The sequence below is a fragment of the Marmota monax genome, unplaced genomic scaffold (assembly GCF_021218885.2).
Source record: "Marmota monax isolate L192 unplaced genomic scaffold, Marmota_monax_Labrador192_F-V1.1 WCK01_AAM20220418_F8-fsc00035, whole genome shotgun sequence".
Classification (NCBI taxonomy): domain Eukaryota; kingdom Metazoa; phylum Chordata; class Mammalia; order Rodentia; family Sciuridae; genus Marmota; species Marmota monax.
The window spans coordinates 3786620-3811721 of record NW_026691961.1 but is presented as its reverse complement, the minus strand read 5'-3'; the positions used below and the strand labels follow the sequence as shown (position 1 = coordinate 3811721).

The following is a 25102-nucleotide window of genomic DNA, read 5'->3' as shown; positions in this document are numbered from 1 at the left end:
CCGGCTCCCCCTCCAGATTCCATCCCTTGGTGTCCTGCAAAGGGGAACCAAACCCCATCAGAGGTTGTCATCTGGGACTGTGGAATTTGGCTAACCAAATGGTCTGCTTACTTGAGATGCCCGGTGGCACCTGGGGACAATCCGATTTCAGAGAATTAAAACATAATCACATCGAGTTCCTGCGGTGCTGGAGGACCCCCTGTGGCCCGCGAGGGCCGGTTCCTGTCCTGTCCCTTACAGCCCTCGGGAGGGAGGCCAGCGGGTGAGGGGTCCTGTTGGTGGACCCTCAGAGGAACCGCCCCTGAGAAGGGCCCCTGTGTGTTGACAGTGAGGCGCGGTGACTTCCAGGTGGCCTGCCATCGTGTTGGGCTCTGAGAAGCCACACGCCAGCCCCTCCAGGCCGGGAGCTTGTTTCTGTGCTGTGTCGCTCTCATCAGCAACGAAAGGGTGAATCCGATTAAGACGACTGGATTTTGTCACCCAGGTGGCTTTGCTATGTGCTGCCTGCCTGCGTGGAGGGGGGGACTGTCCCCCATCATGTCCCCACATACAAATGCTTTGCATTTGTCCCTCTTGAGCTCCGGGGTCTCATCCAGGTCACAAGGACCTACCCATCTGTCGCCTGCCCCAGCCTACCAGGTCCTCCTTGAGGACAGGGACTTCTGCTGTTGCCGAGGTCTGGCGCAGAGCTGGACATGTCAGAGGACTGGGACGTCCCCTCCCCCAGAGAGCAAAGGGCCCTCCCAACCCTCAGAGTCAGGCGGGAGCTCAGAAAGCTCCGGGGAGTCCCGAAGATGGAGTCGGCAGGGCCAGACTGGACGCCACCCCTGGGCCTCACCAAGGAGGTAGCATCGTCCTGCTGGTGACGGGCAGCCACCGAAGGACAGGAAGGGCAAGAGGCGACACCACCAGGCCCGTGTTTTAGAAAGATCCTGCGGCTGCTCCCTGGAGCCCTGGGAGAGGACAGACGGCGCTTCTGTCCACTCACTTTCCCTCGGGTGGCCCACGGTGGCCATAACGGTGCCCACAGGGTCCTGGAGGAGAGTGGTGTCCAGCCCCCTCTGGACATTTCCCCTGAGTCTTGGCAAAGACTCTGCAAGACTCCGCCCCGTCTGAACCTGAGTGGCCTCATCTCCAGTCCTTTGGCTCTTGCCTCCTGCAGAGAGCCGTGAACTTGACCTTTCTTCACTGACCTCTGGAATCCCCAGCTTCGTTCGTTATTTTTCCAGTTGGCAAGAAGAGGGCGGCGAGGCTTGTGAATAAACCAGCCGGGGAACACCTAGGGGAGAGCCGCAGGGGTCTCTGTCGCCCCGGCCCTGAACAACCCTCCAGGGGACCAAGGGGTCCACTACCTGGAGTAGGTGTGGGGAAGAGAGGTGGCGGCTGGGATCGGAGGGGAGCCCAGGAGGAGGTGCGAGCCCTGGACAGAGGTGCCACCTGTTTGTTAAGAATGACAGTGTTAGTTGATTACCTGCTATGTGCCAGGTCCTGCAGGGAGAGAAGGAATTAGACCCCATGCCTGCTCTTTCCAGGACTCCGAGGGGCTCCTGGGAGGTGCTGTCCGAGGGAAACTCCTGGTGCAGGTACCAGGCAGGTGGACGCCAGCTGCAGCCGCCGCCCCCCCGCCCCCCGCCCAAGAGAAGATCGTGTGCCCCACCCCTACCCTGCCTCGACCCCTGAGGACACCTCATTCCACATAATGTGTCTTTCCAAAAGCAAAGTGAGGCTTGGAGTGAGCAATTCCACACCTAGGAATGTAATCATGCAGAAATCTAGCACACCCATCCACGGAAGCACAGATCTGCAAGCCCGCGCCTTGAGGTGGTGTCTGTAAGAGGAAAGAAATGGAGACAACCTAGGTGTCCATCACTGGGGGATCAACTGTGCCGACTCCACAGGATTCTGTGCAGCCGTTAAAAGGGCGACATCTGCCTGTGTGTTGATCATTCAGGACGGCAAGGCATATCATTATGTCATCACGAATGCACATTTCTGTTTATGTAATTTTAAAATGGATATAAACATAGAAGCATGGACTTCATAGGTTATCATAGGGCTAAGTGGATTGATGGATTCAAAGTGCTTGGAATTCTGTCCGGCGCCACACAGTAGCATAGTCAGACGCTCTTGTGGATGTTGCTATCGCTGGTGTTTAGTTCTTAATCTGGCCGTATCTAAGCTTTCCTGATGACTTTAAAAGCTTAGGAAAGACTGACAATTAGCCTCTGCACCATCCTTTCTGTACACATGGATTCTTCATAGAAAAAGCTTCCTACTCCTATGGGGCATGCCATTTTTCCTGTGATGACACATCCCTCCACGGATCCATACCTGGGGCCACAACTCATCTTGAATTGCTGAGGACCATCCAATTTTCAAATTCTGTGACAGCCTGGGAAAATCAGGACACTGGAGCCTTTGATGACCTGGAGGATTTAGAAAGTATGCAGACTAGCAATTGTTAACTGCTTTTCATGTATACTTGGGGCAGAGAGGGGGAATCCCATATGTGTGGTATATCAGATTGGAATACTATTCAGCCCTGAAAAGGAAACCACACATGCTACAACATGGATGGAATTTGAGGACATTCTCCTAGGCAAGACAAGCCATTCACAAAAAGACAAATCCTGCAGAGCTAAGCAAAGTCCCCAGGGTAGTCAAAATCGTGGAGATAGAACGCAGAACCATAGTTGCCGGGGGCCCAGAAAGGGAGGAGTGGAGAGTCATTGTTTAATGGGTGTCTAGCCTCCGTGTGCCAAAACAAAAAGAGCTCTGGGCGTGGGTGGCACATACAGCAAGCCCGTTCCAGATACCACTGAACCCGTGCCTACAGATGGTTAGGGTGGACATTTTTATGTTACATGTTATTTTACCACAATAAAAAATTGGGGGAAAAAATAGTACATCAGATACCTTGAGTGTTGTTGCTCAGGGTGAAGCTAAAGAGGCGTTGAAATCCAAGATGCACGTGAAATACCCTGTGGATGGGGAGGTGCTAGAGGAGGAGGCCGGGAGGTCCCTTCTGAGGTACCCTGACCCCTCCCGGTCTCAGCCAGCCCCCCCAGCCCCCATCCTGCACCCGTCACACGATCTCTGACCCAGAATGGCCAGTGCACTGCAGTCCCGAGGGCTAACCCCAGGGCTCTGTGGGGCCACACGTGTCCGGCCGTGCCGGGGACTGAAGTCCTGAATCCCAACGTTCACAGACGTCCTGCGCCTGGCTTTGGCTGGGGCCGTCGTCCTCGCCATCAGGGACATGCCTCTGGGAGGGCTCTTCTTAGCACTCTGCACTGAGGAAGGTTCTGGATCTCTAGAGGGCTGGGCAGGAGGGGCCTGGGAAGTGCAGCCAGCTCTGGGCCGAGCTCCTTCCTCGTGGAGGCTGACGGGCCTTCTCCTCTCCTCCTCCTGTCACCTGCTGCCAGCAGACAGGCCTCACTTTGCTGTGACCCTGAACTACAGAAGCCTGGGCTCCTAGATGCTCCGGGGACCCCAGAGCTGTGCCCTCCTTCTTGTATGTCTCCATTCCCAAAGCTGCTAGCTGATGGTGACATGGCCACCGTGAGCCAGCTTCTCACTCGGACACCAGCCAGGAGACGGTGGGGCTCTTCCCACTCTGTGCTCTACAGAATGTGCCCTGGGTCTTATGCCCAGAAAGCCCTCCAAGTTCAAGTCAAGTTGGGCCTTTGCACGGCTTCCCCTGGTTCACGATGTCCTGAGCATCTGACATTCAAGATGGCAATGATTCCATTAAGTCACAGCTAACGTTGACCCAGGGCTTCCTCTCCGCCAGGTGCTACGGCCCAGGTCTTAGGAGCATGATTTTGTATGACACTCCCAACACTCCTCATGGCTCATGCAGATGAAAGTAACTTGCTCCGAGTCTCGGTTTTCCTGGGGAGCAGAAGAAGATGGAACTTGATAGGGAGCAGTGCTTCTTGTACTTGAAAGAGCGCCCACAGCATCCGGGAATCTCACTGAAAAGCAGAGTGGAGCTCATGGGTGGGGCCTGAGACATTAAAGCCGCTGGTCTGCAGACCCGGCTGTGACCCGGGAGGCCTGAGTGCTCCAGAGCCTTACTCCCGCACGTGGGGTGGAACTCATGCATCTACTCACGCATCCTTTCTCTGTCACTTGCAGAAGGTGTCCCACTGCAAAGGGCACCCGCTATGACACTGAGTGCGAGGTTCCAATCCCGGTCTGCCCTTTCCCCCCCAGAAGGCTTCTCTGAGTCTCAGCCACCCAGTCTGTCAAATGAGAATGAAATACACAGTGTGTCGCAGGTACAACCAGACACAGCAAGAGTGTGTCGCCAGGCCTAAGGCACAGTGGACATTCGACAAATGGCTTATTTGATTACTCGCACAGTCACCCAGTTCAGCTGAGATTCCCGTGTGCTTCCCGGTCGGATTCTTTTAGCATTTATTTATTTATCACTTACTTCAGCAACGATTTCCCCGGGCTCTCAGGGTTGCAGGGATGGGTCCCCATTACGCTCGGGACAGAGGAACTGGCGTGAAATACCACGACTTCTAATCCGATCCGCCAATGTTAGAAGGAAACTGATCAAGAGATGGGTCCCAGGAATGAGCCCTGGGAGCCTCTTTGGCACCAGGAGGAGTGAGAAGAGGGAGTGGAGGAGAGGGCAAGGGACTGGAACCGGGTAAAATGTCAACAGATCGGGAGCTGCTAATTATCCAGAGAGAACTAAATATTATGCAGGCAATTATCGACAGGCGTCTGAAAGCAGCGCAGGGGAACTTGGTCCCCAGCCCAACTCCGTGTCCTTTTGGAGAAGGGCTGGGAGGCGCGTCGGCATTCAGAGCAGGCTCCTTACCCCCAGGGGGAGCGGGTAGCAGGGGTCCCCGGCCCCACCAGACCAGCCAATCCAGCAAGGTCCCGGCCAGGCCCACAGTGCTTGGCTTTGAAAGGGGGCTTTATCCACGACTCCAGGCCTGGAGCCCGCAGCCCCTCCCGTCCCCCTCCCTCCCTCCCCCAAGATGTCATCTTTTGAGACGATTTCATGTGGAAGCATCGCTAAGTAAATTCGCTAAATGCCTATTCATCCCCGTCAGATGGGGACTCGGTGAAGCGGTAAATGTGAAAATAGCCCCAGCTCAGGCCTGAAAGGCGCTTTCCGGGGTTGCCAAATGGAGCTGCAGCGGCGCCTGACCCCCGGAGGCAGGGAGGCTTCGCGAGAGGGGGCCCCCCCCGGAGCCCTGCCGGCCCCTCAGTCCTCCCACCGAGAGGCCCTGTTTATTATTCCGACCGCCGGGGACCCATTCAGAGGTTAACTTGTCCCGTATTCATCAGGACGACAATAATGAACTGTCGCAGAGAGTGACGAGGGGGTTGGTAAATAGGGGCTGCGGAGGCTGAGACGCAGAGGGGGCCTCTTTGTGGCTGGGAAAGAGACATTGTTGGATTTTTTTTTCAACATGGGTTGATTTAGTGGCCTCTTCTCCCAGGCGCTCCTTCAAGACCCTGTCCTTTGGCCAGCGACAGGTACCCGGGTGCAGGCACCGCGGGGCTCCCCCAGGCGGGCACGGGCGCTGGTTCAGGTGAGGGGCGCAGCGCTCCCTGTGCGGCATCTGGGGTCCTCCTGCGCGTCCCCGTGGGGTGCTCCTGCGCGTCCCCGTGGGGTGCTCCTGCGCGTCCTGGGTGCTCCCGCGTCGCCACCGCACAGCCCAGCTCCGCTCTGCGCCCCTGGGACGGAGCCACCTCTGCGCAGACCCGCGGGGCTCTCCTGGCGCCCGAGAACGGTGGCTGGCCATGGGTGTTTATTTCGGTCACGGGATGGGACACCGGCGACAGGCTCATTTTCACTGCGACAGCGCCTAACTGCTCCGCGCCACCCACCCCTGCCGGAATTAGGAGTTGGTCAACACGCGGCGTCCAATGAGAGCGCAGAGGCTCCGAGTGGCGAGACTGCGGAGTCACGGGGAGGGGCAGGAGGGGGCCTGGGCGCACGGAGCGGGGCAGGGTGCACAGTGTGCACGTATGGTACGCCTACTGTGTGCCCTTCCAAGGCACCCGGTTGTTCACTCGGTGTGTATGGGGGAAGGGCCCACTATGTGCATGTTGAAATCAGCCGCCACCCAGAGAGGCTCAGGAGCTGCTCCCTGGACCCAGCGGGCTGAGCCACACGGCTGGGCTCTCTTTCCAGATCCTTCTGTTTCTGGAGCCTGGGCATCACTTTCTAAAGCGCTGTCAAGCTTCTGCAAAGTCTAGCCTCCCGTTCCTTGTTCCTTGTCACCGCCTACACCGCCTCTCCCCGGTCTGAGACAATGGTTAACCCCTTCCTTCTAAGTAAAACTCGAGCCCAGAGCCCGCTGATGAAGGGGCTGTCACGTCAGCGCCGTTTACCTGTTTGGGTTTATTCAGCGGAAGAGGCGACTGCGTCTCTGGCAGATGGAGACCTGTGTGACTGCCTTTTAAAATACTGTCACAGCTGTATGCACAAGCTGATTAGCTGTGACTACACTGCTGGTGCCGAGACTGATGGCGATAAATTTGGGATAACAATGCCGGGAACCGAGGCATCCGTTTGTACGGCACAGCGGAGGGTTTGAAAGCTCCCTCCTCCCGTAGCCCCGTGGTGACGCGGTCTCCACACCCGTCACCAGGTGTCAGTCCAAACGCAACTCGTGTCCATTCGTTCCTTCATTCATTCAACAAACACTGAAGTAGCTCCTACTGTGCGCCAGCCATAAACAATGACCAGGGGCTATCCTTGGGGGTGCTCACCTTGTATGGTTAGCAAGCTGAGAGTATCCAGATGGTGACAGAATGTGAGGAGGGTGGGGGGGGGAGGGGCGGGTGCTACTTGAGGTCAAGTGACCAGAAGAGGCCTCCCTGAAGAGGTGACATTTGGAAAACCTGGTTGAAAAGAGCAGGCAGCACTGGGAAGATAACACGGCCAAATTTCCCAGGGACAGCGAATGCAAAGGTCCTGAGGCCGCCCTGTGTTTGGCACCAGGCTACACACTGATGGTTGCCAAGCCCCCAGGGCTGAGACCTGGAGATCTCTAAAACGTGTCACACGCAATGACGGACTGTCCTCAGGGGTTCCCAGGACAGTGGAGTGCGTGGGACAGAGCTGCCCAGACAGGCATTTCAATGCAGGGGTAGGGTTGTCAAGAGAGCGCCCTACCAGGCTGGTGATTGGGGAAGGCGAGACGAGCTGAGTGACACACAGCGAGACTGTGGATTCTGTGGCCCAGAAGGGAGCCAAGACCCAAAGTCTCCATAGTCCCTTGTACCCGGGGTCCCTGACTTTCCTCTCTGTTTATTTCCACAGGACGAATGACCAGTTGGTGGCATTTCTCTCCCGGTACCGAGATATGAATTTCCTGAAGTCACATGGCCGGGACAATGCAAGGTAGCACATGGTCCCCTCCCCCTGTGCAAAGCAGAAAGGGGAAACCTGATCATTTGGGGGCTTCCTTCGAGGCTGGTCCTGATGTTGAGATAAGTTGAGGCTGGGGGAGGGGGGAGGCCATGTTCATCTTCGGGCAAGATGTGAAGTGGCCCCTCCTGTCAGCCAAGGGACACAGAGAAATGGAAATGTGCCTCCTGTCACAACCCTTTTCTCCCCTAAGCATTCCTGCGTCGTGGTCTCCAATGGCAACCCTTTGAGTAGGGCGGAAGGTTCAGTCCCATTTTGTCCATGGGAAGACTGAGGCCCCAGGTCATTCGGTCAATCGGCCAGTTATTCACCAATATTTACCAAGTGCCTACTGTGTGCCAGGCACACACTGTGCTAGCCCTGAAGGAGACCAACAGCTGACTCTCGAGGGATCTACTGTCTGCGGGAGAGAGCCCCGCACCAGCTGGAGCTGAACCCAGAGGTCTGACTCCCAGCCCCATGTCCTATCCGCTGCCTTCCGCTGCTGCTACCCAAGATGTCAGCAGGGATTGGAGGCACCAGAGCCCCAACCTGGATCCCTTACCCCCTCTCTCAGTTAAAAGGAGCAATGTCCAAAAGACAGCTCTGTGTGGCAGACCAGCTAGAACTGACACAGTCTTGAGCGCCCCCTGTAGGAGAAATCTGAGTTCTGCCGTCGAACTCATCATACGTGGCAAGTCAGGGTCCTGGTAGCTTGTTAATTGGCTGTTTGACCCTTTTGGTGTTTCCGTTTGCTTTGTTTTAATTCAGGTGTTTCATTTGAAAATTTACAGCGCTATTTAGAGACCGCCATATAGCCAGGCAGGGGATGCACGCCTGTAATCCCAGAGACAGGGGAGGCCGAGGCAGGAGGATCATGGGTTTGAGGCCAGCCACAGTCATTTAAGGAGGGCCTAAGAAACTCAGCAAGACCCCGTTTCAAAATTAAAAGATAATAAGAAAAAGAGAAAAAAAAAGAAAGACATCAAAATTTCCCATGAAGATCCAGATTTCCAGCTAGTCTTGAAGACCCCGAAGGTCCCTAACACTGTGCCTGAATTTTCTCAGGTAGGTGTTCCTGAGATCTAGACGAGGCCCATCCTCATCACCACGGTCCCCACCTGTCTCCCTGCCCAGCCTGGCCCTGCAAGGCCGCCATCTCTGCTTCAGATCTGCTCCTGCTAGTGCGGCATCATTTGGCTGGTCCTGTGACTCAGTTTACCTGGTTATCCCAAGGGTGGGATGAAAGTGAGCAATGACCTCCACGCCCCACGGCGGCAGGACATTGTTCCAAACTCCTGCGCTGTCTCCTGGTCCTCGACGTGAACTTCGATCACATTCGGCCCACCATGTGCGCCTTCTCCCTGGCTGCTCATCCCTGCCTCCAGAGCCCCCAGACTCAAAGGTGCTCCGTCGGCCTCTAGCTTACAGGTCCCTAGCTGCTCAGGTCCCTGGGGGTGGAGAGGCTGGGCACAGAATGATAGCCACTGTGTCCGGTGTGCCGACTAGGCTCCCTCACTCTGGGCCCTCCACCCATTCATTCCTGATTTCATTCTAGGCCACGGTGAGAGTCATCGCCCTCACTGTCAGGAAATGAAGGGGGAGCTCTGGGAGCTGACAGGATCGTCCCTAAGGTCACCCGGCTGGTTGAAGGATAGAGTGTGAACCCAGGTCTTTCTGGTCCAAAGGTAGAGCGAGGGGCCGTTCCACAGAGGAGGGCGGTTACAGAAGTAGCCCCAGAACTGGTGTCCCCTCCCTTAGGTACAGAACAAAAACCCTTCCTCCTGTCCATGCAGCTTGGGGTGCACAGTCCGGGCCAATGAAGTAGCCTCGTGGGCAGGAGCCCATTCTAAGTTGACCAATTCGTGTCTAAATTACATCCCCCCTGATACTGTTGCTGTGGCCCAGTTGGTATTCATTCCCTGTGAGCACTGTCTGCCAGCTCCTCTGCTAGGAACTGGGTTAAAATCACAGGCTTTAAGGTTCCCCTTTCTCTGTTGGGAATCTGATCCAGTATGTCCTCGCTGTGTTGCACTGGACAAGTGACTTAACCTGTCTGAACCTGTTCCCTTACCTGGAAAGAGAATATCCATAGGCCTATACCTACAGGGTTGGGGAGACTAAGTGAGATGTGGCCTGCAAAGCATTTGGCACAGTAAATACCAATGATGATGATGGTGGTGATGGTGGTGATGATAGTGGTGATAATGGTGATGGCAGTAATGGTGGTGGTGATGATGATGGTGATGATAATGGTGGTGATGGTGGTGATGGTGATGATAATGGTGGTGATGGTGGTGATGGTGGTGATGGTGGTGATGGTGATGATAATGGTGGTGATGGTGGTGATGATGATGATGGTGGTGATGGTGGTGATGATGATAATGATGCTGGTGGTGATGATGATGGTGATGGTGATGGTGATGGTGGTGATGGTGGTGATGGTGGTGGTGGTGATGGTGATGATGATGATGGTGGTGATGGTGATGGTGGTGGTGATGGTGATGATGATGATGGTGATGATGGTGGTGATGGTGGTGGTGATGGTGGTGATGTTGATGGTGGTAGTGATGGTGGTGGTGATGGTGGTCATGATGGTGATGGTGGTGATGTTGATGGTGGTAGTGATGGTGGTGGTGATGGTGGTCATGATGATGGTGGTGATGGTGGTGGTGATGGTGATGGTGATGGTGATGATGGTGATGATGGGGATGGTGGTGGTGGTGATGGTGATGGTGGTGATGATGATGGTTGTGGTGGTGGTGATGGTGGTGATGATGGTGGTGATGGTGGTGGTGATGGTGGTGATGTTGATGGTGGTAGTGATGGTGGTGGTGATGGTGGTCATGATGGTGATGGTGGTGATGTTGATGGTGGTAGTGATGGTGGTGGTGATGGTGGTCATGATGGTGATGGTGGTGGTGGTGGTGATGGTGATGATGATGATTGTGATGATGGTGGTGGTGATGGTGGTGATGATGGTGGTGATGGTGGTGGTGATGGTGATGGTGGTGATGATGATGGTGGTGGTGGTGGTGATGGTGGTGATGATGATGATGATGATAGTGGTGGCAATGTCAAGGGTGATGTCATTGTCGTGATAAGTACAGAACTAAAATGTTTCTGGGAGAAAGAAAGGAGGGTTATACACCAGAATTGTGCCTGAGGGGTGAGTTGTCCTGTGTGACAGCTGCACGTCAGCAGTTGACAGTTGGTACCCAGATGGCAGGGGGCAGGGTGAGATGTGGCTGGTACCTGCCTCCAAACCCCAGGAGCCCAGAGCCCTCGGGACAGAGTAGCTCACAAGTCCCCCTCGTGCCCCTGAGGCCTGCTGGGGTCCCCGCCTTACCTGAATGAGGCAGGAGGTTAGTAGTAACTCAATAGCGAAGTGCACCAAGAGCTGTCCTCTGCCTTCCTCCTCTCCGCCAGGCCCTCACTTTCTGCATCAACAAGGTGCCCCAGCCCGACTTCCCTCACCTCTCCCAAGGGTGCAGAGCTGGGCCTTACTGGTGTGTGTTAGCAAGAACTATTTGGTGGAAAATGACAAAAACCCAGTTCAAACTTGCTTTTGGGTAAAGAAAGTTATTAAACCAGGTAACTGAAACACTGGTCTGTCTTCAGGTATGGCTGAATCAAGCCGTTGAGACAACACCCTCCACCCCAGACTCTCTATTGGTTTTTGTTTTCTTCTGTGTTTGTCTAATTTTCTGGCTCTGGGTAGTGACTACTGTCAGCTAAATAAGTCACCTCATTTCACAGATAAGGAAACTGAGACTCAGAGAGATGAAGTGATTTGATTGAGTTCACTCAGCTGAGTCAGGGCTGGGACCTGGGCCCAGGGTGTTCACAGAAGCCAAACTCATCCTTCCCATTAGTGAAGCCTCTTTGAGCCCCAGCCCTACCTTCCTCGACATGCTGTGTGATTTTAAGGCAGCCGCTGTGCTTCTCTGAGCTTTATTTTCTCTCTCTAATAAACAAGGGAGTTGGAGGGGTGGTCTGCAAAGCCCCTCCCTGTTCTAAGAGTCTGTGCTTCTGGCACAGTCCTTGTGGAGGAAACGATGCGGCCAGAGAGCTTGAAAGACAGAAAGATGGAGGGGCACAGAGGCAGGCAGGGAGATGCGGAGGAGGCCACGGGGTGCCTCTGCTTTTCTTTCTGCCCGGCGCCTAATGGCAGCCTTGACCTTCTGTCCTCTTCCCCAGCCTTCAGCAGCCAATTTGGACTCCAGCCCCTGCTGCGAGGAGCCGGCGAGAGGCCACTAGTGTTTTAATAGCTGCCAAATTGGTCCTGACGGTTCCTGTAATTAGGTGAAGGGGAGTGTTGTGCGCACGGCTTCTCTTTGCTTTTCTCCAAGAAAAATAAAGTGACCAGACAGAGCCGACGAGGAGGCACAGCCCTGCCTCCCGGGCGGGCAGAGGAGGGGCCTCAAGTGCACTCTGGGTCTGAGAGTGGAGTCCCGGCCTCTGCTCGGGAGCATCAGGGAAGTTCTCCAAGGCTCTTCAGGCGCCACGTCTGAGCGAGTGGGACAGGTCCCCTTCTGGGGGTTGGAAAGGAAGATTCACACACTGGGCACAACATGGCCTCCCCGGGGACACGTCCTGCCGGGCTCCGGGGAATCTCTCCACCTCCGTCAGGGCCCCGCGTTCATCCCTGGAACACGGCGTGGGTGGCGAGGCTGCATGGGACCCAGACAGCAACCCAGACTGGGGTTGGCCCCCCGAGGCCACCGAGCTGGGGGCTTGTGAGTGCCCTCCCTCACTCCAGCCTCACCTGGAGCCGTGGCTCCATTTTGGAAAGGACAGGGCTGTGGGGACAACAGCTCTACCTGCTCAGGTCCCGTGGCTGGTGAGTGGCAGGTGGGGACGGAACGTGGTTCCGTGAACCTGGCTCAGCTCGGCCTGAGGGCCTGGGTTCTCTTGTCACCCCATGGTTAGCCAGGCCCCCGGGGGCTCCGCAGTCTGAAGGTCGCGGTGTGGGGACCAGGACAGGGCAGGAGCCCACCAATCGAAGACGGGTCTTTCTCTTTTTTTCCTAGAACCAGCATTTCCCAAACTGTGTTCAGGGCGGGCCGGTGACATCTGGAATTCCTTGGGATCATTTATAAGTGGGTGGACTGTGGAAATTAGATATTGGTCTTATAGGCGTCAACAAAAGTTTATCCGATCATCCCATCGGGCCTGTGGTCTCAGGAATACTATGCCAGATGAGAGTCAGAGTTAAGGAACAGCCACTGAGCGTTGGCCTCGAGAACACGGGAAGGGCTTTCCACAGACACTGCGTAAGGACAACCCTGGAAGTGAAGACAGGCTCTGAAGCAGGTTGTCGGGATGGGGCTGCCAGCTCTGTGCACTCACTGGGAGTGTGACTTGGGTAAGGCACGTCACTACTGTGTCTCAGTTTCCTCATCTGAAAAAATTTTCTCATGGGAATGATGCTAATAGTGCCGACCCTGTGGAGTTAACTACAGGAATTAACTGGGAACAGTTAGTGTGCGTGGGGAGCTGATGGTGATGAGGGCGATGGTGGTGATGGTGATGATGGTGGAGAGGGTGATGATGGTGGAGAGGGTGATGATGGTGGTGAGGGTGATGATGGTGGAGAGGGTGATGTTGGTGGTGGTGATGGTAATGATGCTGGTGATGGTGATGATGTTGGTGGTGATCGTGATGTTGATAGTGGAGATTATGGTGATAATGATGATGTTGATCGTGGTGATGGTGATAGTGATGATGTTGATGATGGTGATGGTGATGGTGATGGTGATAGTGATGATGTTGATGATGGTGATGGTGATGATGATGGTGATGATGCTGATGATGTTGGTGTTGGTGATAATGGTGATGGTGGTGATGATGTTGATGATGTTGGTGATAGTGATGATGATGATGGTGATGGTGATGATAATGGTGATGGTGATGGTGGTGGTGGTGATGGTGGTAATGATGGTGATGGTGATGGTGGTGGTGGTGATGGTGGTAATGATGGTGATGGTGATGGTGGTGCTGATGGTGATGGTGATGATGATGTTGGTGATGGTGATGATAGTGGTGATGGTGATGGTGGTGGTGATGGTGGTGATGGTGATGAGGTTGATGGTGATGATGGTGGTGATGAGGTTGATGATGGTGATGATGCTGATGATGTTGGTGGTGGTGATAATGGTGATGGTGGTGGTGGTGATGATGTTGATGATGTTGGTGATAGTGATGATGATGATGGTGATGGTGATGATAATGGTGATGGTGGTGGTGGTGGTGGTGATGATGGTGATGGTGGTGATGATGGTGGTGATGGTGGTGATGGTGATGAGGTTGATGGTGATGATGGTGGTGATGAGGTTGATGATGGTGGTGATGCTGATGATGTTGGTGGTGGTGATAATGGTGATGGTGGTGGTGGTGATGATGTTGATGATGTTGGTGATAGTGATGATGATGATGGTGATGGTAATGATAATGGTGATGGTGGTGGTGGTGGTGGTGATGATGGTGATGGTGGTGATGATGGTGGTGATGGTGGTGGTGATGGTGGTGATGGTGATGAGGTTGATGGTGATGATGGTGGTGATGAGGTTGATGATGGTGGTGATGATGGTGGTGATGATGGTGATGGTGGTGATGGTGGTGGTGATGGTGGTGATGGTGGTGATGGTGGTCGTGATGGTGATGATGGTGATGGTGATGATGATGATGGTGGTGATGGTGGTGATGAGGTTGATGGTGGCGATGGTGGTGCGGAAGAGATGAGAAGAATCACAAGGATGATGGACAAGTGACTCTAAGCCTTAGAGAAGCAACTGGCACCCTCCGTGTGAGGAGGCTAGACAGGGAGGAGGTGACGAGAGGCCCCAGCCCTGGTGGCAAAAGGAAGTATTTCCCTCTTCTCCAGCCTGGACTCTGCCCCTGGAGCCAGCACTGCCCCAGAGGGCACCAGAGTGACCCTGGCCTCAGCAACAGCTCCCCTTCTCTGCCACGGAACTCATCCTCAAGCCCAAATCTCCCTCCATGTGTAAACAGCCAGTGTTTAACCAGAGCTGGAGAGTCTGTGGCAGCCTGGCCGGGGGCCCTGCAGGCAGACGTGCTGTCAGGAGGCCGAGTCCAGCTCCCCTCTGGGGGACGGGCCCTCTCCCAGCCTAGCTGCAGCACCAGGACTGATGGGCAGGTCGCTCATGACTCTTCCCCAGGAGGGAGAGCAGGTTGGTTTCTCTTCTGCTTCCCGTAAACCCAAGCAGCACATTAATGGTCCTCACTTGTCTATTTCCGTCTGATTGTGGCCCGAGCCACAGTGGAGCTCAGCACCCCCTCACTGCATACCTCTTGCCCTGGCCTCGGCTGGTGCCGTGAGGTCCCCTTTGGGACTTTTTAACCCCCAGATGATGTGATGTGCACAGAAGGTGGACAACAGACCCCTAAGAAACCATCTCCCAGCGTCATCCCCGACAAGTAGGTGTAGTCATTTCTCCTCTGCATTTTTCTTATGTCCTGAGCCTTCTAGGGAGGACATGCGTCACTGGGGCCAGGCCCCAGGCCCCCGGCTCCCCAGGTCCACTCTGGCTTCTTTCCTTCCCACCAAGCGGGCTCTCTCTGCACGGCGCAGCAGCAGCTGCACCTGGAAGGCCTCCTGGGTGGCGGGGACCGTCTGAAGCCCCCTGCAGTAATGGACCTTTCAGTCCCCACTACAGGCCTCTCATGGCCTGCAGTGCTCTCATGTCCATCTCCAGGTGTGGACGCTGAGTCTGGAGAGATTGAACAGCACACAGAGGGCAGGTGGGGAAGCAGGTCTGAGGCCAGGTGGTCGGGCGCTGGAGTGCGGTTCTTATAACCCCTGGGCAGTGTGATCAGCCAGGTGTTCTGTGGAGCTTCCCTCTGCGTCCAGGGGTGGCCACCCATGTTCTGTTACTATAATAAAATACCCGAGGCGGGGTATATGTGAAGGAAGAGGTTTATTAGCTCAGAGTGTTAGAGGCTAAAAGTCCAAACAGCATCATCCCAGATCCAACAAGGGTTTCACGGCAGATGGCAGCTCAATCCCTTCAGAGGGCCCGACCCCACCTTGACTGATTAAGGTTTGAATCCTGTCCTTGCCACTGACTGGCTGTGTGATCTTGGGAAGATTACTTAACCTCTCTGTCTCTGTTCTTTCATTTGTAAAATGAATCCTCGTGGGCTGAAGTGAAGACTGAATAAGAGAATATACATTGAGTGGGATGTAGTCTGCGTTCAAGAAACGATAACTATTAGTATTTACGTTTTTTCTCCCCCTAGAAGGGAGAGAAGGGCAGGGATGATTCCCACCTGATCCTCAACCACATTCTCAGCACACAAACCAGGGCCTGGAACATCCAAGATGCTCTCCGGAGCTGCGGACAGTGTGGCTGTCCCAAGTCCCTGGGCTCTTCCAGCTGCTGCAGAGCAGAGGCGTGACAGGTGACTCCACCCTGGTCAGGAGGGCACAGCCACCCTGAGCCTGGGCGGGCCCCTTGGAGCTGCCAAGCTCAGGACCCAGTGAGCTGGGTCCTTGCAGGCCGTGACACTGGTCACCTCCTCCCCTGCCACAAGGGTGGGTGTTGCTAAAACAGTTGGGGGAAATGGGGTCCCGGGCCTTGGGCGCTGTCCTCGGTGCTGAAGTCCTTCTGTTTTCCTGGACACAGCTTCTCTTTAGCCGGGGGGTGCCCGACCCACCTGTCTACCAAACCCCAGAAGAGAGGCAGAGGTTAAGACTCCCACTTGGTGCAGGAGCACGGGAGGGCCCGGGGGTCCACGGAGCGCTCACCTGCGCTGGGCGACCCGCCGAGCCCCACCCCACCACCCCCGCCCCATAGTCTCATTACGACCTTCGCACCTGACCTTGGGGTGGGCCCATCGCAGTCACCCCTCTCTACATGAGATCCTGAAGCAGCTCACAGCTAAGGGCACCGAGGTCAGCAGCCCGGGAGTCCCTGGTTACAGTGGTGTCCCTATTCATGTCACCGGCTGATTTCCTACCTTGTGAGTCTTTATGCTTCATTCTGTGACTTTATTTTTTTTCTTCACCAAAATGCGTAGGCTGTGCTGGTGCCGAGGGAGGAAGGAGGGTTCAGTGTCAGATCACTGGACAGGAAAACAGGAGGATAGGAGACTTTCCCCTAGGCGGTGTGACTGTGTCTCTCATCCGTTCTCCCTGGGGCTCGGGTTTGGTTTGGTTTTCATTTGTAGAATTAGTTGCGTTGGTTGGTGGCTGCGTTGGTTTCCATCGCTGTGACACGATCTGAGAAAATCAGCTTAAAAAGAGGGAAGATTTATTTTGGCTCCTGGGCTCAGAGGTTCTGGTCCACGGTCAGCTGGCTCCGGGGGAGGTAGGGGTCATGATGGGGCAGAGCTGCTCAGCTGTCGGTGGCCAGGCAGCACAAGGGACAGGGGAAGGGACAGGGCTGGGGCTCCAATGTCCCCTTCAAGGGACGCCACGAGAGCCCAGGATGTAAAACTGAGTGCGAACGGTTCCATGCTGTCCTCCTTCGTCGCCTGCCCGTTCTGAGGACAGGTCCTCACAAGGTCATCAGAAAAGCCTCTTCCAAAACCAACAAGGAGACCTGTTTCTAGCTTCTCTCTCATCTCAGAGCACCATCTTTGGGAGGCAGACGTCCTCAGATTCTTTATTTCTATTCTATTGGAGGGACCCTGGCGAATGGGGACAGGGAAGGATGGCAGGGTCGTTAGGAGTTTGCGCTGGATTCAGCCACACCTGGATTCAGGTCCAAGACTGGCTGCTGTGCCACTCTGGGGAAATTACTTAACCTCTCTGAGATTCAGTTCTTTTGTTTGCTGAGTGCGTTAGGAGGCTCTGATACCTGGCTACTCCTGTCTGTTGGTGGTCCAGCAGTTCCCCTTCCCTCTATTCACTCATCAATAAGTATTACTTGAGCATCTCACCTCACTATTCTAGGTGTGAGGGACACAGCAGTGAACAAAAACAGATTCAAAATCTCTGCCATCTGAGGGCTCATGTCTAGTGAGTAGAAATAGATGATGAACCCAGACCTGGATGTTGTATTAGAAAGTTAGAAGTGATTGGGTAAAAACGTTAAGCATGAACGAGCGTCCGAGACGCCGGGAATGGGAGAGAGACGTCACCATCGCCTCACTGCTTGGGTAGGTGGCGATGATCACACTTTGCAAGGTCCTTTGAGAACGGCACTTCATCCTGGGAACTGTCCGGCTTCATGGGGCTCATCTTACGTGAGAGGCAGGATAAGGACCCACCACCTGTGCCTGGTGTCTGCCCTGCCATGATGCCCCCTGTCACTCTATTTGACCCCAAGGTAGCCATGGCAATGGGAAATGAAAGGTCCCCTTCTGTGCACTGGGCCTGCGGCTGTCTCCCTAGGGGACATGAGCCAGCATCCATGAGGCGCATCCCAGGGGCGTGCCTACGGACTTGTCTTGCTCTCTAGCACCTTCTTTCCAAGTTCTGGACGTTTCCTGCAAAAGGCAGGAAAATAAAGCCTCTCCCAGCCCAGACCGCTGATTCCCCTCTCCAGGTCGGTACCCTGACTCCGGGTCTCTGCCACCTTCTTCCGGGCCAAAAGAAAGTCTTTGGTAGCCCCTGTGACCCCGGAAACTTTTCCGAGATCTGGGGAATTGGCTGTCTCTATTTATTCATAATTAACCAAAGCCTATATTTGCAGCTTATCAGCTTTTGAATTCAGTAAATAAAGAGACCAATCTCCCGATGCCATGAATATTTCATTTTGGAGATGACTGCATGAATATTGTATTTGGATATTATGGCCTGGGACGTCACATTAAAATTGCAAGGCAATGACATTATCCCATATAATGGAACATGAAATTAAAAAGCTGAGCCCCGGAAGGAGCAAATTACTAGAAAAGTTTCTTTCTCTTCTCTACAGGAATCCTGCCCTTCCCCCTCCCCCTCCTCCTCCTCCTCCTCCTCCTCCTCCTCCTCCTCCTTCCCTCTTTCTCACAGTATGATTTCCATGTAAGTTTTCATACAAGTCATCTAAAATCTAAAGTTTGCAACACAGTTCTGTGCACCCACTGGGCATTATTGCAACATCAGCACTAGCCAGAGCCGAGGTAGGATCTCCCTTTCCTAAACTCGGGGCTTGCTTGAAAGTCCAGTTGTGTCTCCACGCAGTGATACTGTGACCGTGATGAAAAACCCTCACCAAGTCCCTCCCCAGCAAGGACATGGCTTTGCTGATGAGCTTCATTTTGCATGCAGAAGATGCACTGGGTAAGAATGAGACCAGGAGGTTGGATACCTGGGCCTTCCAGATGGTTCTGCCCTGGGGCTGAGTCCTCTGTGCATCCTTGGAAAAGTCCTCAGCCTTCTCTGGGCTTCTCTGTCCACATCTGGAAGGTGACGCCTGCCCCACACCCACTTCTGGGTGTAACAGTGACTTCCAGCTGTAATCCTGACTGGGTCCTACGGTCAGAATTCAGCCTAGAGAGGTTTTATTTACCCAGAAATGCTTTTTCTTCAAGGCCTGTGAGTGCCTCTCGGAATGCACACTCTCTACCCCTCTGTGGTGGGAACCGTGGCTCGGGTCATCTGAGCCTCTTCACGGTTTCCGTTTCTCCTTGCTGGCCAATCGCTGCCGGCATCTAACTTCAAATCCAGATCTAGCCCAACTTTGCAATTATGCCCAGAGGAAAGCTGAGACCCAGAGAGGATGCCTCACCTTCCAAAGTCACCCAGCTGGGGGGGAGATTTTCAGGCCCGCACAAAAGCTGGCGCCAGAGGCTGGTGTGCACCGGGAGCTGGGGCAGGGGAAGGGGAGAGGGTGCTCAGAAGGGGCGTTGCTGAGATGGACTAGAGCAGCCCAGGTTCCCGGATGTGAGGGAGGGGGCTCCACGGGCTGGAGAAGCAGGGTTCCTGGGCCTGGAGACCTCTGGGCTATAAGAGCCCAACCTAAGGACTAGTTCCCTGGTACTGGGACCCTCCCTGCTTCTCTAGTACCCCCACGAGGGCCCAGCACCGTGCCTGGCACACAGTAGGTGTACCATAAACATTCACAGTGAACACTCCTGTCTCAGCAGCTCTGCCCCCTGAGGAGCTCTGGGTTCTGCATCCACAAAACAGGAAAAGCCAGTTCTATCCCACCGGCTTCACGGGGTCCTAAGGGAGATGACCAGACCTCCATACCTCCTGGAGTAGAAGTTCCTGATCGGGGGGTTCACGGGGAGCACTCAGGGGTCTGTGGCCTGGATGGGAATAAAGCCATACCTTTACTTCCTCTGAAGTCTAACTGGACATAGATGCCAAACGCAGCAGTACTTACAGTAGCTGAGTTGGACACGGGCAGCAATCATGTGTTTCATATTACGGCAGAGATGGCATAGGCCCCTTATGCTCGCTCTTCTGCAAAATTACAGGTGTCCCTCAGAGGTGGAGCGCTTGCCTGGCATGCACAAGGTCCCCGGTTGATCCCCAGCACTGCAAAATAATAATAATAATTATTATTATTATTATTATTACAGTAGGTATTAGACCTGCCAAGATCTCTTGTTTCATGTGTTCACAATGAAACATCCTACGTTTGGTATTTTGCAATGGGGTGTATAACGTGTCAATCAAGAAGCGGTCGCGGTCTGGAGGTGTGGCTCGGGGGTGGAGCACTTGCATCCGAGAGCACCGTCCTGAGATGAGGGCACAGGCTGCGTCCACCACGACAGCCTGGCCCAAGCAGGTTCCTTGAAAGGTCTCTGGGGAGGAAGCAGGCATAGCTGACCTTTGTGGCCTCGATGGTGCCGGGCAGGTACCCTGAGCTCTCTGCGCCTCGGTGGCCGCAGACGTGAAGTGGGGCCACCCAGGAACCTGCCTCACGGGCAGCGCGCCCCACTTCCCTGCGAGGCCAAGACGCAAACGCAAACTGACCCTGGTTCTGCGCCTGGAGCTCAGGATGTGCCCGAAAAATCCTGCTGTGGCTATGAGGGGTTTTGTTTGTTTGTTTGCATTTGGGCTCTGGGTGGACCAGGGCACCTTTGGGCTCAGGGCCACCTCGTCTCACCCAGGTTCATCCGGAAACAAGGCCTGGACCGGCTCTTCCTGGAGTGCGACGCGCACATGTGGCGCCTGGGGGATCGCAGGATCCCGGAGGGCATCTCGGTGGACGGCGGCTCGGATTGGTTCCTGCTGAACCGGAAGTTTGTGGAGTACGTGACGTTCTCCACGGACGATCTGGTGACCAAGATGAAACAGTTCTATGCCTACACGCTGCTTCCCGCGGAGGTGAGCGCAGGAAAACTTTCCCGGGGTTGAGGAGGGACGGGGGGCTCTAGCCACTGGCTGCAGTGCTGGTCCCCAAACCTGAGCCGAGGACAGGGCGCCGCACCTGCCCCGGGGCCCTTGCAGTGGCAGAGCCTCTGGTCGCACATCCAGTTTGCACCAAGGCTATAGGGACTGGACGCTCGGGGTCTCCACCATCCTGCATGTGCCTCTGCAAAAGGTAGAAAATGGAGCGCTGGCTGGGCATTTGGCCCCTATTGAGTATAAAAACATCCCAATGTACTGATTTTGTTAGAATAAGGCAGTTTATTGCTGTTTTACAGAAAATGTTGTGAAAAAATTACAAACCCCTGATATCTACCAGATTGATCCCCCGTACCCCCATGTTGTGCAGTGCATAACCTGTACAACTGGGTAGCCTTGACCTTTCAGGACATACCCACATTGACTTCGGAGTGACCTCTGCAGTCACCAGTGCTGTAGTAACCACCTTTTTGACACCCAAGAATTCCTTTATCTTCTTTGAATATAGCTCTGTCACTCCCTGATAGAAAATAGTGTCGGCTTCATTGGTCAGATCTCAGAAACACAAGAGATCCCAGGGACGGCCAGCCAGGGACGCCTACACTAGCCCCTGTGGCCACCTACCCAGGGCTCAGCATTTTCCCATTAGGAGTATTTGAACAGCTCCAGGATCCTGAAACCGCTTTTCAGACTTCAGGGGGCAGGAAGGCCTGCAGTGTGAAGTTGCCCAGCCCAGACCCTCCAGACATGGGTGGGATCCAGTTCAGGAGTATTGTCACTCTCAGGCCATCAGCCTTGTAGATCTGGGCTCAGCGCTTCTAGATTCATCCCTGTGACCCCTACGTCACTTTCATTCAGAAAACTCCAGAGCTGGGTCTGTGGCTGTGGACCCTCTGACCTTTCTTTTAAACAGTCCAGTCTTTCTCTGGTGGGGGCAGGGCCGGTGTCCAGCTCCAGAGAGGGCTGACTGCCCATGTCACTCCACAGAGACAATGAGCTTGTCATCACTGAGCCAGCCGTGACTCGTCTGCACACGTGTTAAGTCGTCAGCTTTTAATCCTATTTCAGTGAAAAGCACCTTTTCTCTCCACTCCGGCCACCTCTTCATCCATTATCTTGCAGGGAGATTTAAAAGGTCACAGGGCAACGGGCAGTTGGGTCCTCCGCCCTCAGCTTGATGGAGGATAGGTGTCTCCGTGGGCTTGCAGAGGAGCCAAGCTTAAACCCAGGTTCTGGGGTGTGTCCTTCCGCATCAAAGGACGGCCACCTACCAGCTTGGAAGAGATCCTCCGAGAGCTCAGGTGGCCTCCACCAGCTGCTGGGGGGAGTGGGGGGCACCCTCGCTGCCCCCACGCAGGGCACCCCTCCTCTTCCATTCCTGCGTCTCAGCTGTGCCCTCCCTTCTCCTAGACACCTCCTGGGGACTGGCTGAGAAGAAATCTGCAGGCTGTGCCCATACACTTGTGACAGGCAGACACATATTGCCCAACGGCTTCCCTTAGGGACCAGAGAGCCGGGGAGCGCGTTCTGGTAGCTGGGATTGTTACAAAAAGTGTGGAAATGGGAAGTGTCCCTTTGTCTCCCACACCTACCTACCTCTCTCTCTCTCTCTCTCGGTGTCTCAGCAGCTCTGACCACCATGTCCCCTCTCTCCTGCTCTCACTCCCAGGATGCCTCTCTTAGAGTCATTGCAGGAGGTCGGACGGGAGACCCAGGACTAGAGAGAGACAGGACCCCTGCTTCAGCCCCACGGACATCAGGCATCCTGCCCTTCCTTAGGTTGTCCTGCTGAGTGGCAAAGACAGGGCCCTTCAACCCTAGGCTGGATGGCACCCCGGGGTCGGACCGCCTTCACCCAGGGGTGAAATGCCAGTGCACATGTCCTTGGTACCAAGCTATCTCAGACCTGAAGCCTGTCGCTTTCAAATCTGGCCCTTTAAAAAGCCCTCTTGGCTCAAGGTTCCCTGAAAATTGTCCCCATACTTGCCTCTGCCCCCTCCCCTGCATTGACGTACCTGAGAGGCTTCCTGTCCGCTGAGCTCGCTGCACATGCCTGGGGCGATGGGATGTCTTGAAATCAGGTGGAGACCCGGAGGAGAGGCAGCGCTGGGGCTGGGGGACACTTCTAGGTAGAATCCAGCCACCGAGTTGACAGGCCTGGCAGTTGTCCCCAAGACTCTCCAGGAGCGCTCCTTGCCGCTGGAGGGCCTCCGGAGCCCACCTGGGGGAGGCCGGGGAGGGCTGAGCTGGGCTCCTGTCTCCCCACAGTCCTTCTTCCACACGGTCCTGGAGAACAGCCCCCACTGCAACACCATGGTGGACAACAACCTGCGGGTCACCAACTGGAACCGCAAGCTGGGCTGCAAGTGCCAGTACAAGCACATTGTGGACTGGTGCGGCTGCTCCCCCAACGACTTCAAGCCCCAGGACTTCCACCGCTTCCAGGTGAGCCCCGCCCAGACCCCAGACCCCGCCCACCACCACCACCATTTCCAGGTGAGCCCTGCCCAGACCCCAGACCCCGCCCACCACCACCACCATTTCCAGGTGAGCCCTGCCCAGACCCCAGACCCCGCCCACCACCACCGCTTCCAGGTGAGCCCCGCCCAGACCCCAGACCCCGCCCACCACCACCACCGCTTCCAGGTGAGCCCTGCCCAGACCCCAGACCCCGCCCACCACCACCACCAAATCCAGGTGAGCCCCGCCCAGACCCCAGACCCCGCCCACAACCACCACCATTTCCAGGTGAGCCCCGCCCAGACCCCAGACCCCGCCCACCGCCACCACCGCTTCCAGGTGAGCCCCGCCCAGACCCCAGACCCCACCCACCAGCGACCTCTGAGGCCTCCAAGGAGCCCCGAGGCCGCCCCACCCCTCCATGACCTGCCCCGGGACTGCTGGTCACAGCAACCCCTTCAAGAAAAGAGCCAGCACTAACTGAGCACTTACTGCATACGGAGGCTGGTCTAACCATTCTGATGAATCGACTCATTAAACCCCGCAAAACACATGTAGGATTCCTTCTGAGACAAACTGAGGCACAGAAGCATCAAAACCCTTATCCAAGGTCAGACAGCCCACGGTATCTGTCCCCAGGGGCCGTTCTTGTCCTCTTCTCTGCACTACCTTTTGGGCACAATGCCCTGGAAGGTTATTAAAAACGTATCTCTGAACACGAACTTGAACTTACAGAGGGCAGAGTTTTAAGGCAGGCTTGACACTGTGCCTGGATCCTTCTGCGTTGTACCCTGGGGGTGTTTAGCAGCCGTCCTTGGCCTCCTCCACACACTAGATGTACCTTCCAGCTGTGACAGTCCCCAAATGCCTCCAAACATTGCCCATGTCCCCTGGAGCCAAACTCGCCCCTGCTTGAGAACCGCCACTCTCCACCGAGGTCCACAAACGTGTGTCTCTGTGGTATCACACTTTGGAAAAATCTGACGCGTGGCCAGGTTTGGAAACCACCCTGCTCCATGAACTTGAAGGAGTAACGAGAGGTAGAAATGTCATTACCTTCACAGCTGTCTCCACGCAGCCTAGCAATTTACAGTTCTGGGGACGTCAGAGGCAGGAAGGAGGTCACTGCTCTTCTGCTTGCTATGAGCCTGGGGGAGGGCTCCTCAGCTCCACTCCTGCCCAGGGGAAGCTCTTCCCATCCCTGGTGTGGCTGGGAAGTGTGGCCAGGAAGTGTGGCTGGGAAGTGTGGCCGGGAAGTGTGGCCAGGAAGGGACAGGGCTCTGCAGCTTCTTCCTCCCCTCCCTCAGACCACAGCCAGGCCCAAGCTGCAGCCTGCACAAACTGAGCACCATGAAATGTTCAACCAAACCAGACGGAGGTCCCTAGAGCCACCCCGTGGTGATGGCTTGGGGCTTCCCAAACTGCCAATTTGGAGGGACCATGGGGACAATTGATAGAAGAGAGCCAGGCTGTAACCCAGCCAAGGTGTCCCTGCTGAAGCGTCCAGGGGAGGACACGCCCTGCCTGCCTGGCTCCTCAGAGCAGGGCCGCGGCCCCCGGGCACTGCCATCACCAGCAGCTCAGAATGCAGAGGCTCAGGGTGCTCCACACCTCCCGAGGACCAGCGGGGACCCCTGGAAAGGTCCCTGGTGACCCGGGTGCTCTCATGTCGATCTGCCTGTGCCAGGGACGTCCTCAAACCCTGGTTAATTAGGCAGGAACCCGGATGATGTCCTGACTCTGTCCGTGCAGAAAGGACTGCCGCTGCCCTGGCTGCAGAGAACCATCACCATCTGAGAAGGTGGCCCCGGGCTCCGCTCCCCCAGCCCCCGCGTCCGGGGCCACTGTGGTCCCTGATGAAGCCTGGCTGGCTCAGCGAGCACCCAGCTCTGTCTTTCCCAGTAAAACAAAGATCCACCGTAGAGCCAAGGAACGGCTGCCCGTGAGGAGCTCGGAGTTCTTGTTCAAAGAGGACGATAAATATAGAAACGTGCCCTTTCCCG

The 25102-nt window shown here is 55.4% G+C and overlaps 1 protein-coding gene across 1 annotated transcript in view; it reads left to right on the top strand.

Annotated features, from left to right (window-relative positions):
* Positions 1 to 25102, top strand: part of Xylt1 (xylosyltransferase 1) — a 242923-nt gene that overhangs the window by 193375 nt on the left and 24446 nt on the right. The window contains exons 6-8 of the mRNA XM_046436805.1: positions 7301 to 7381; positions 20402 to 20618; positions 22908 to 23084. Of these exons, the coding sequence (XP_046292761.1) occupies positions 7301 to 7381; positions 20402 to 20618; positions 22908 to 23084 (475 nt within the window). The remainder of the gene's footprint in view (positions 1 to 7300; positions 7382 to 20401; positions 20619 to 22907; positions 23085 to 25102) is intronic.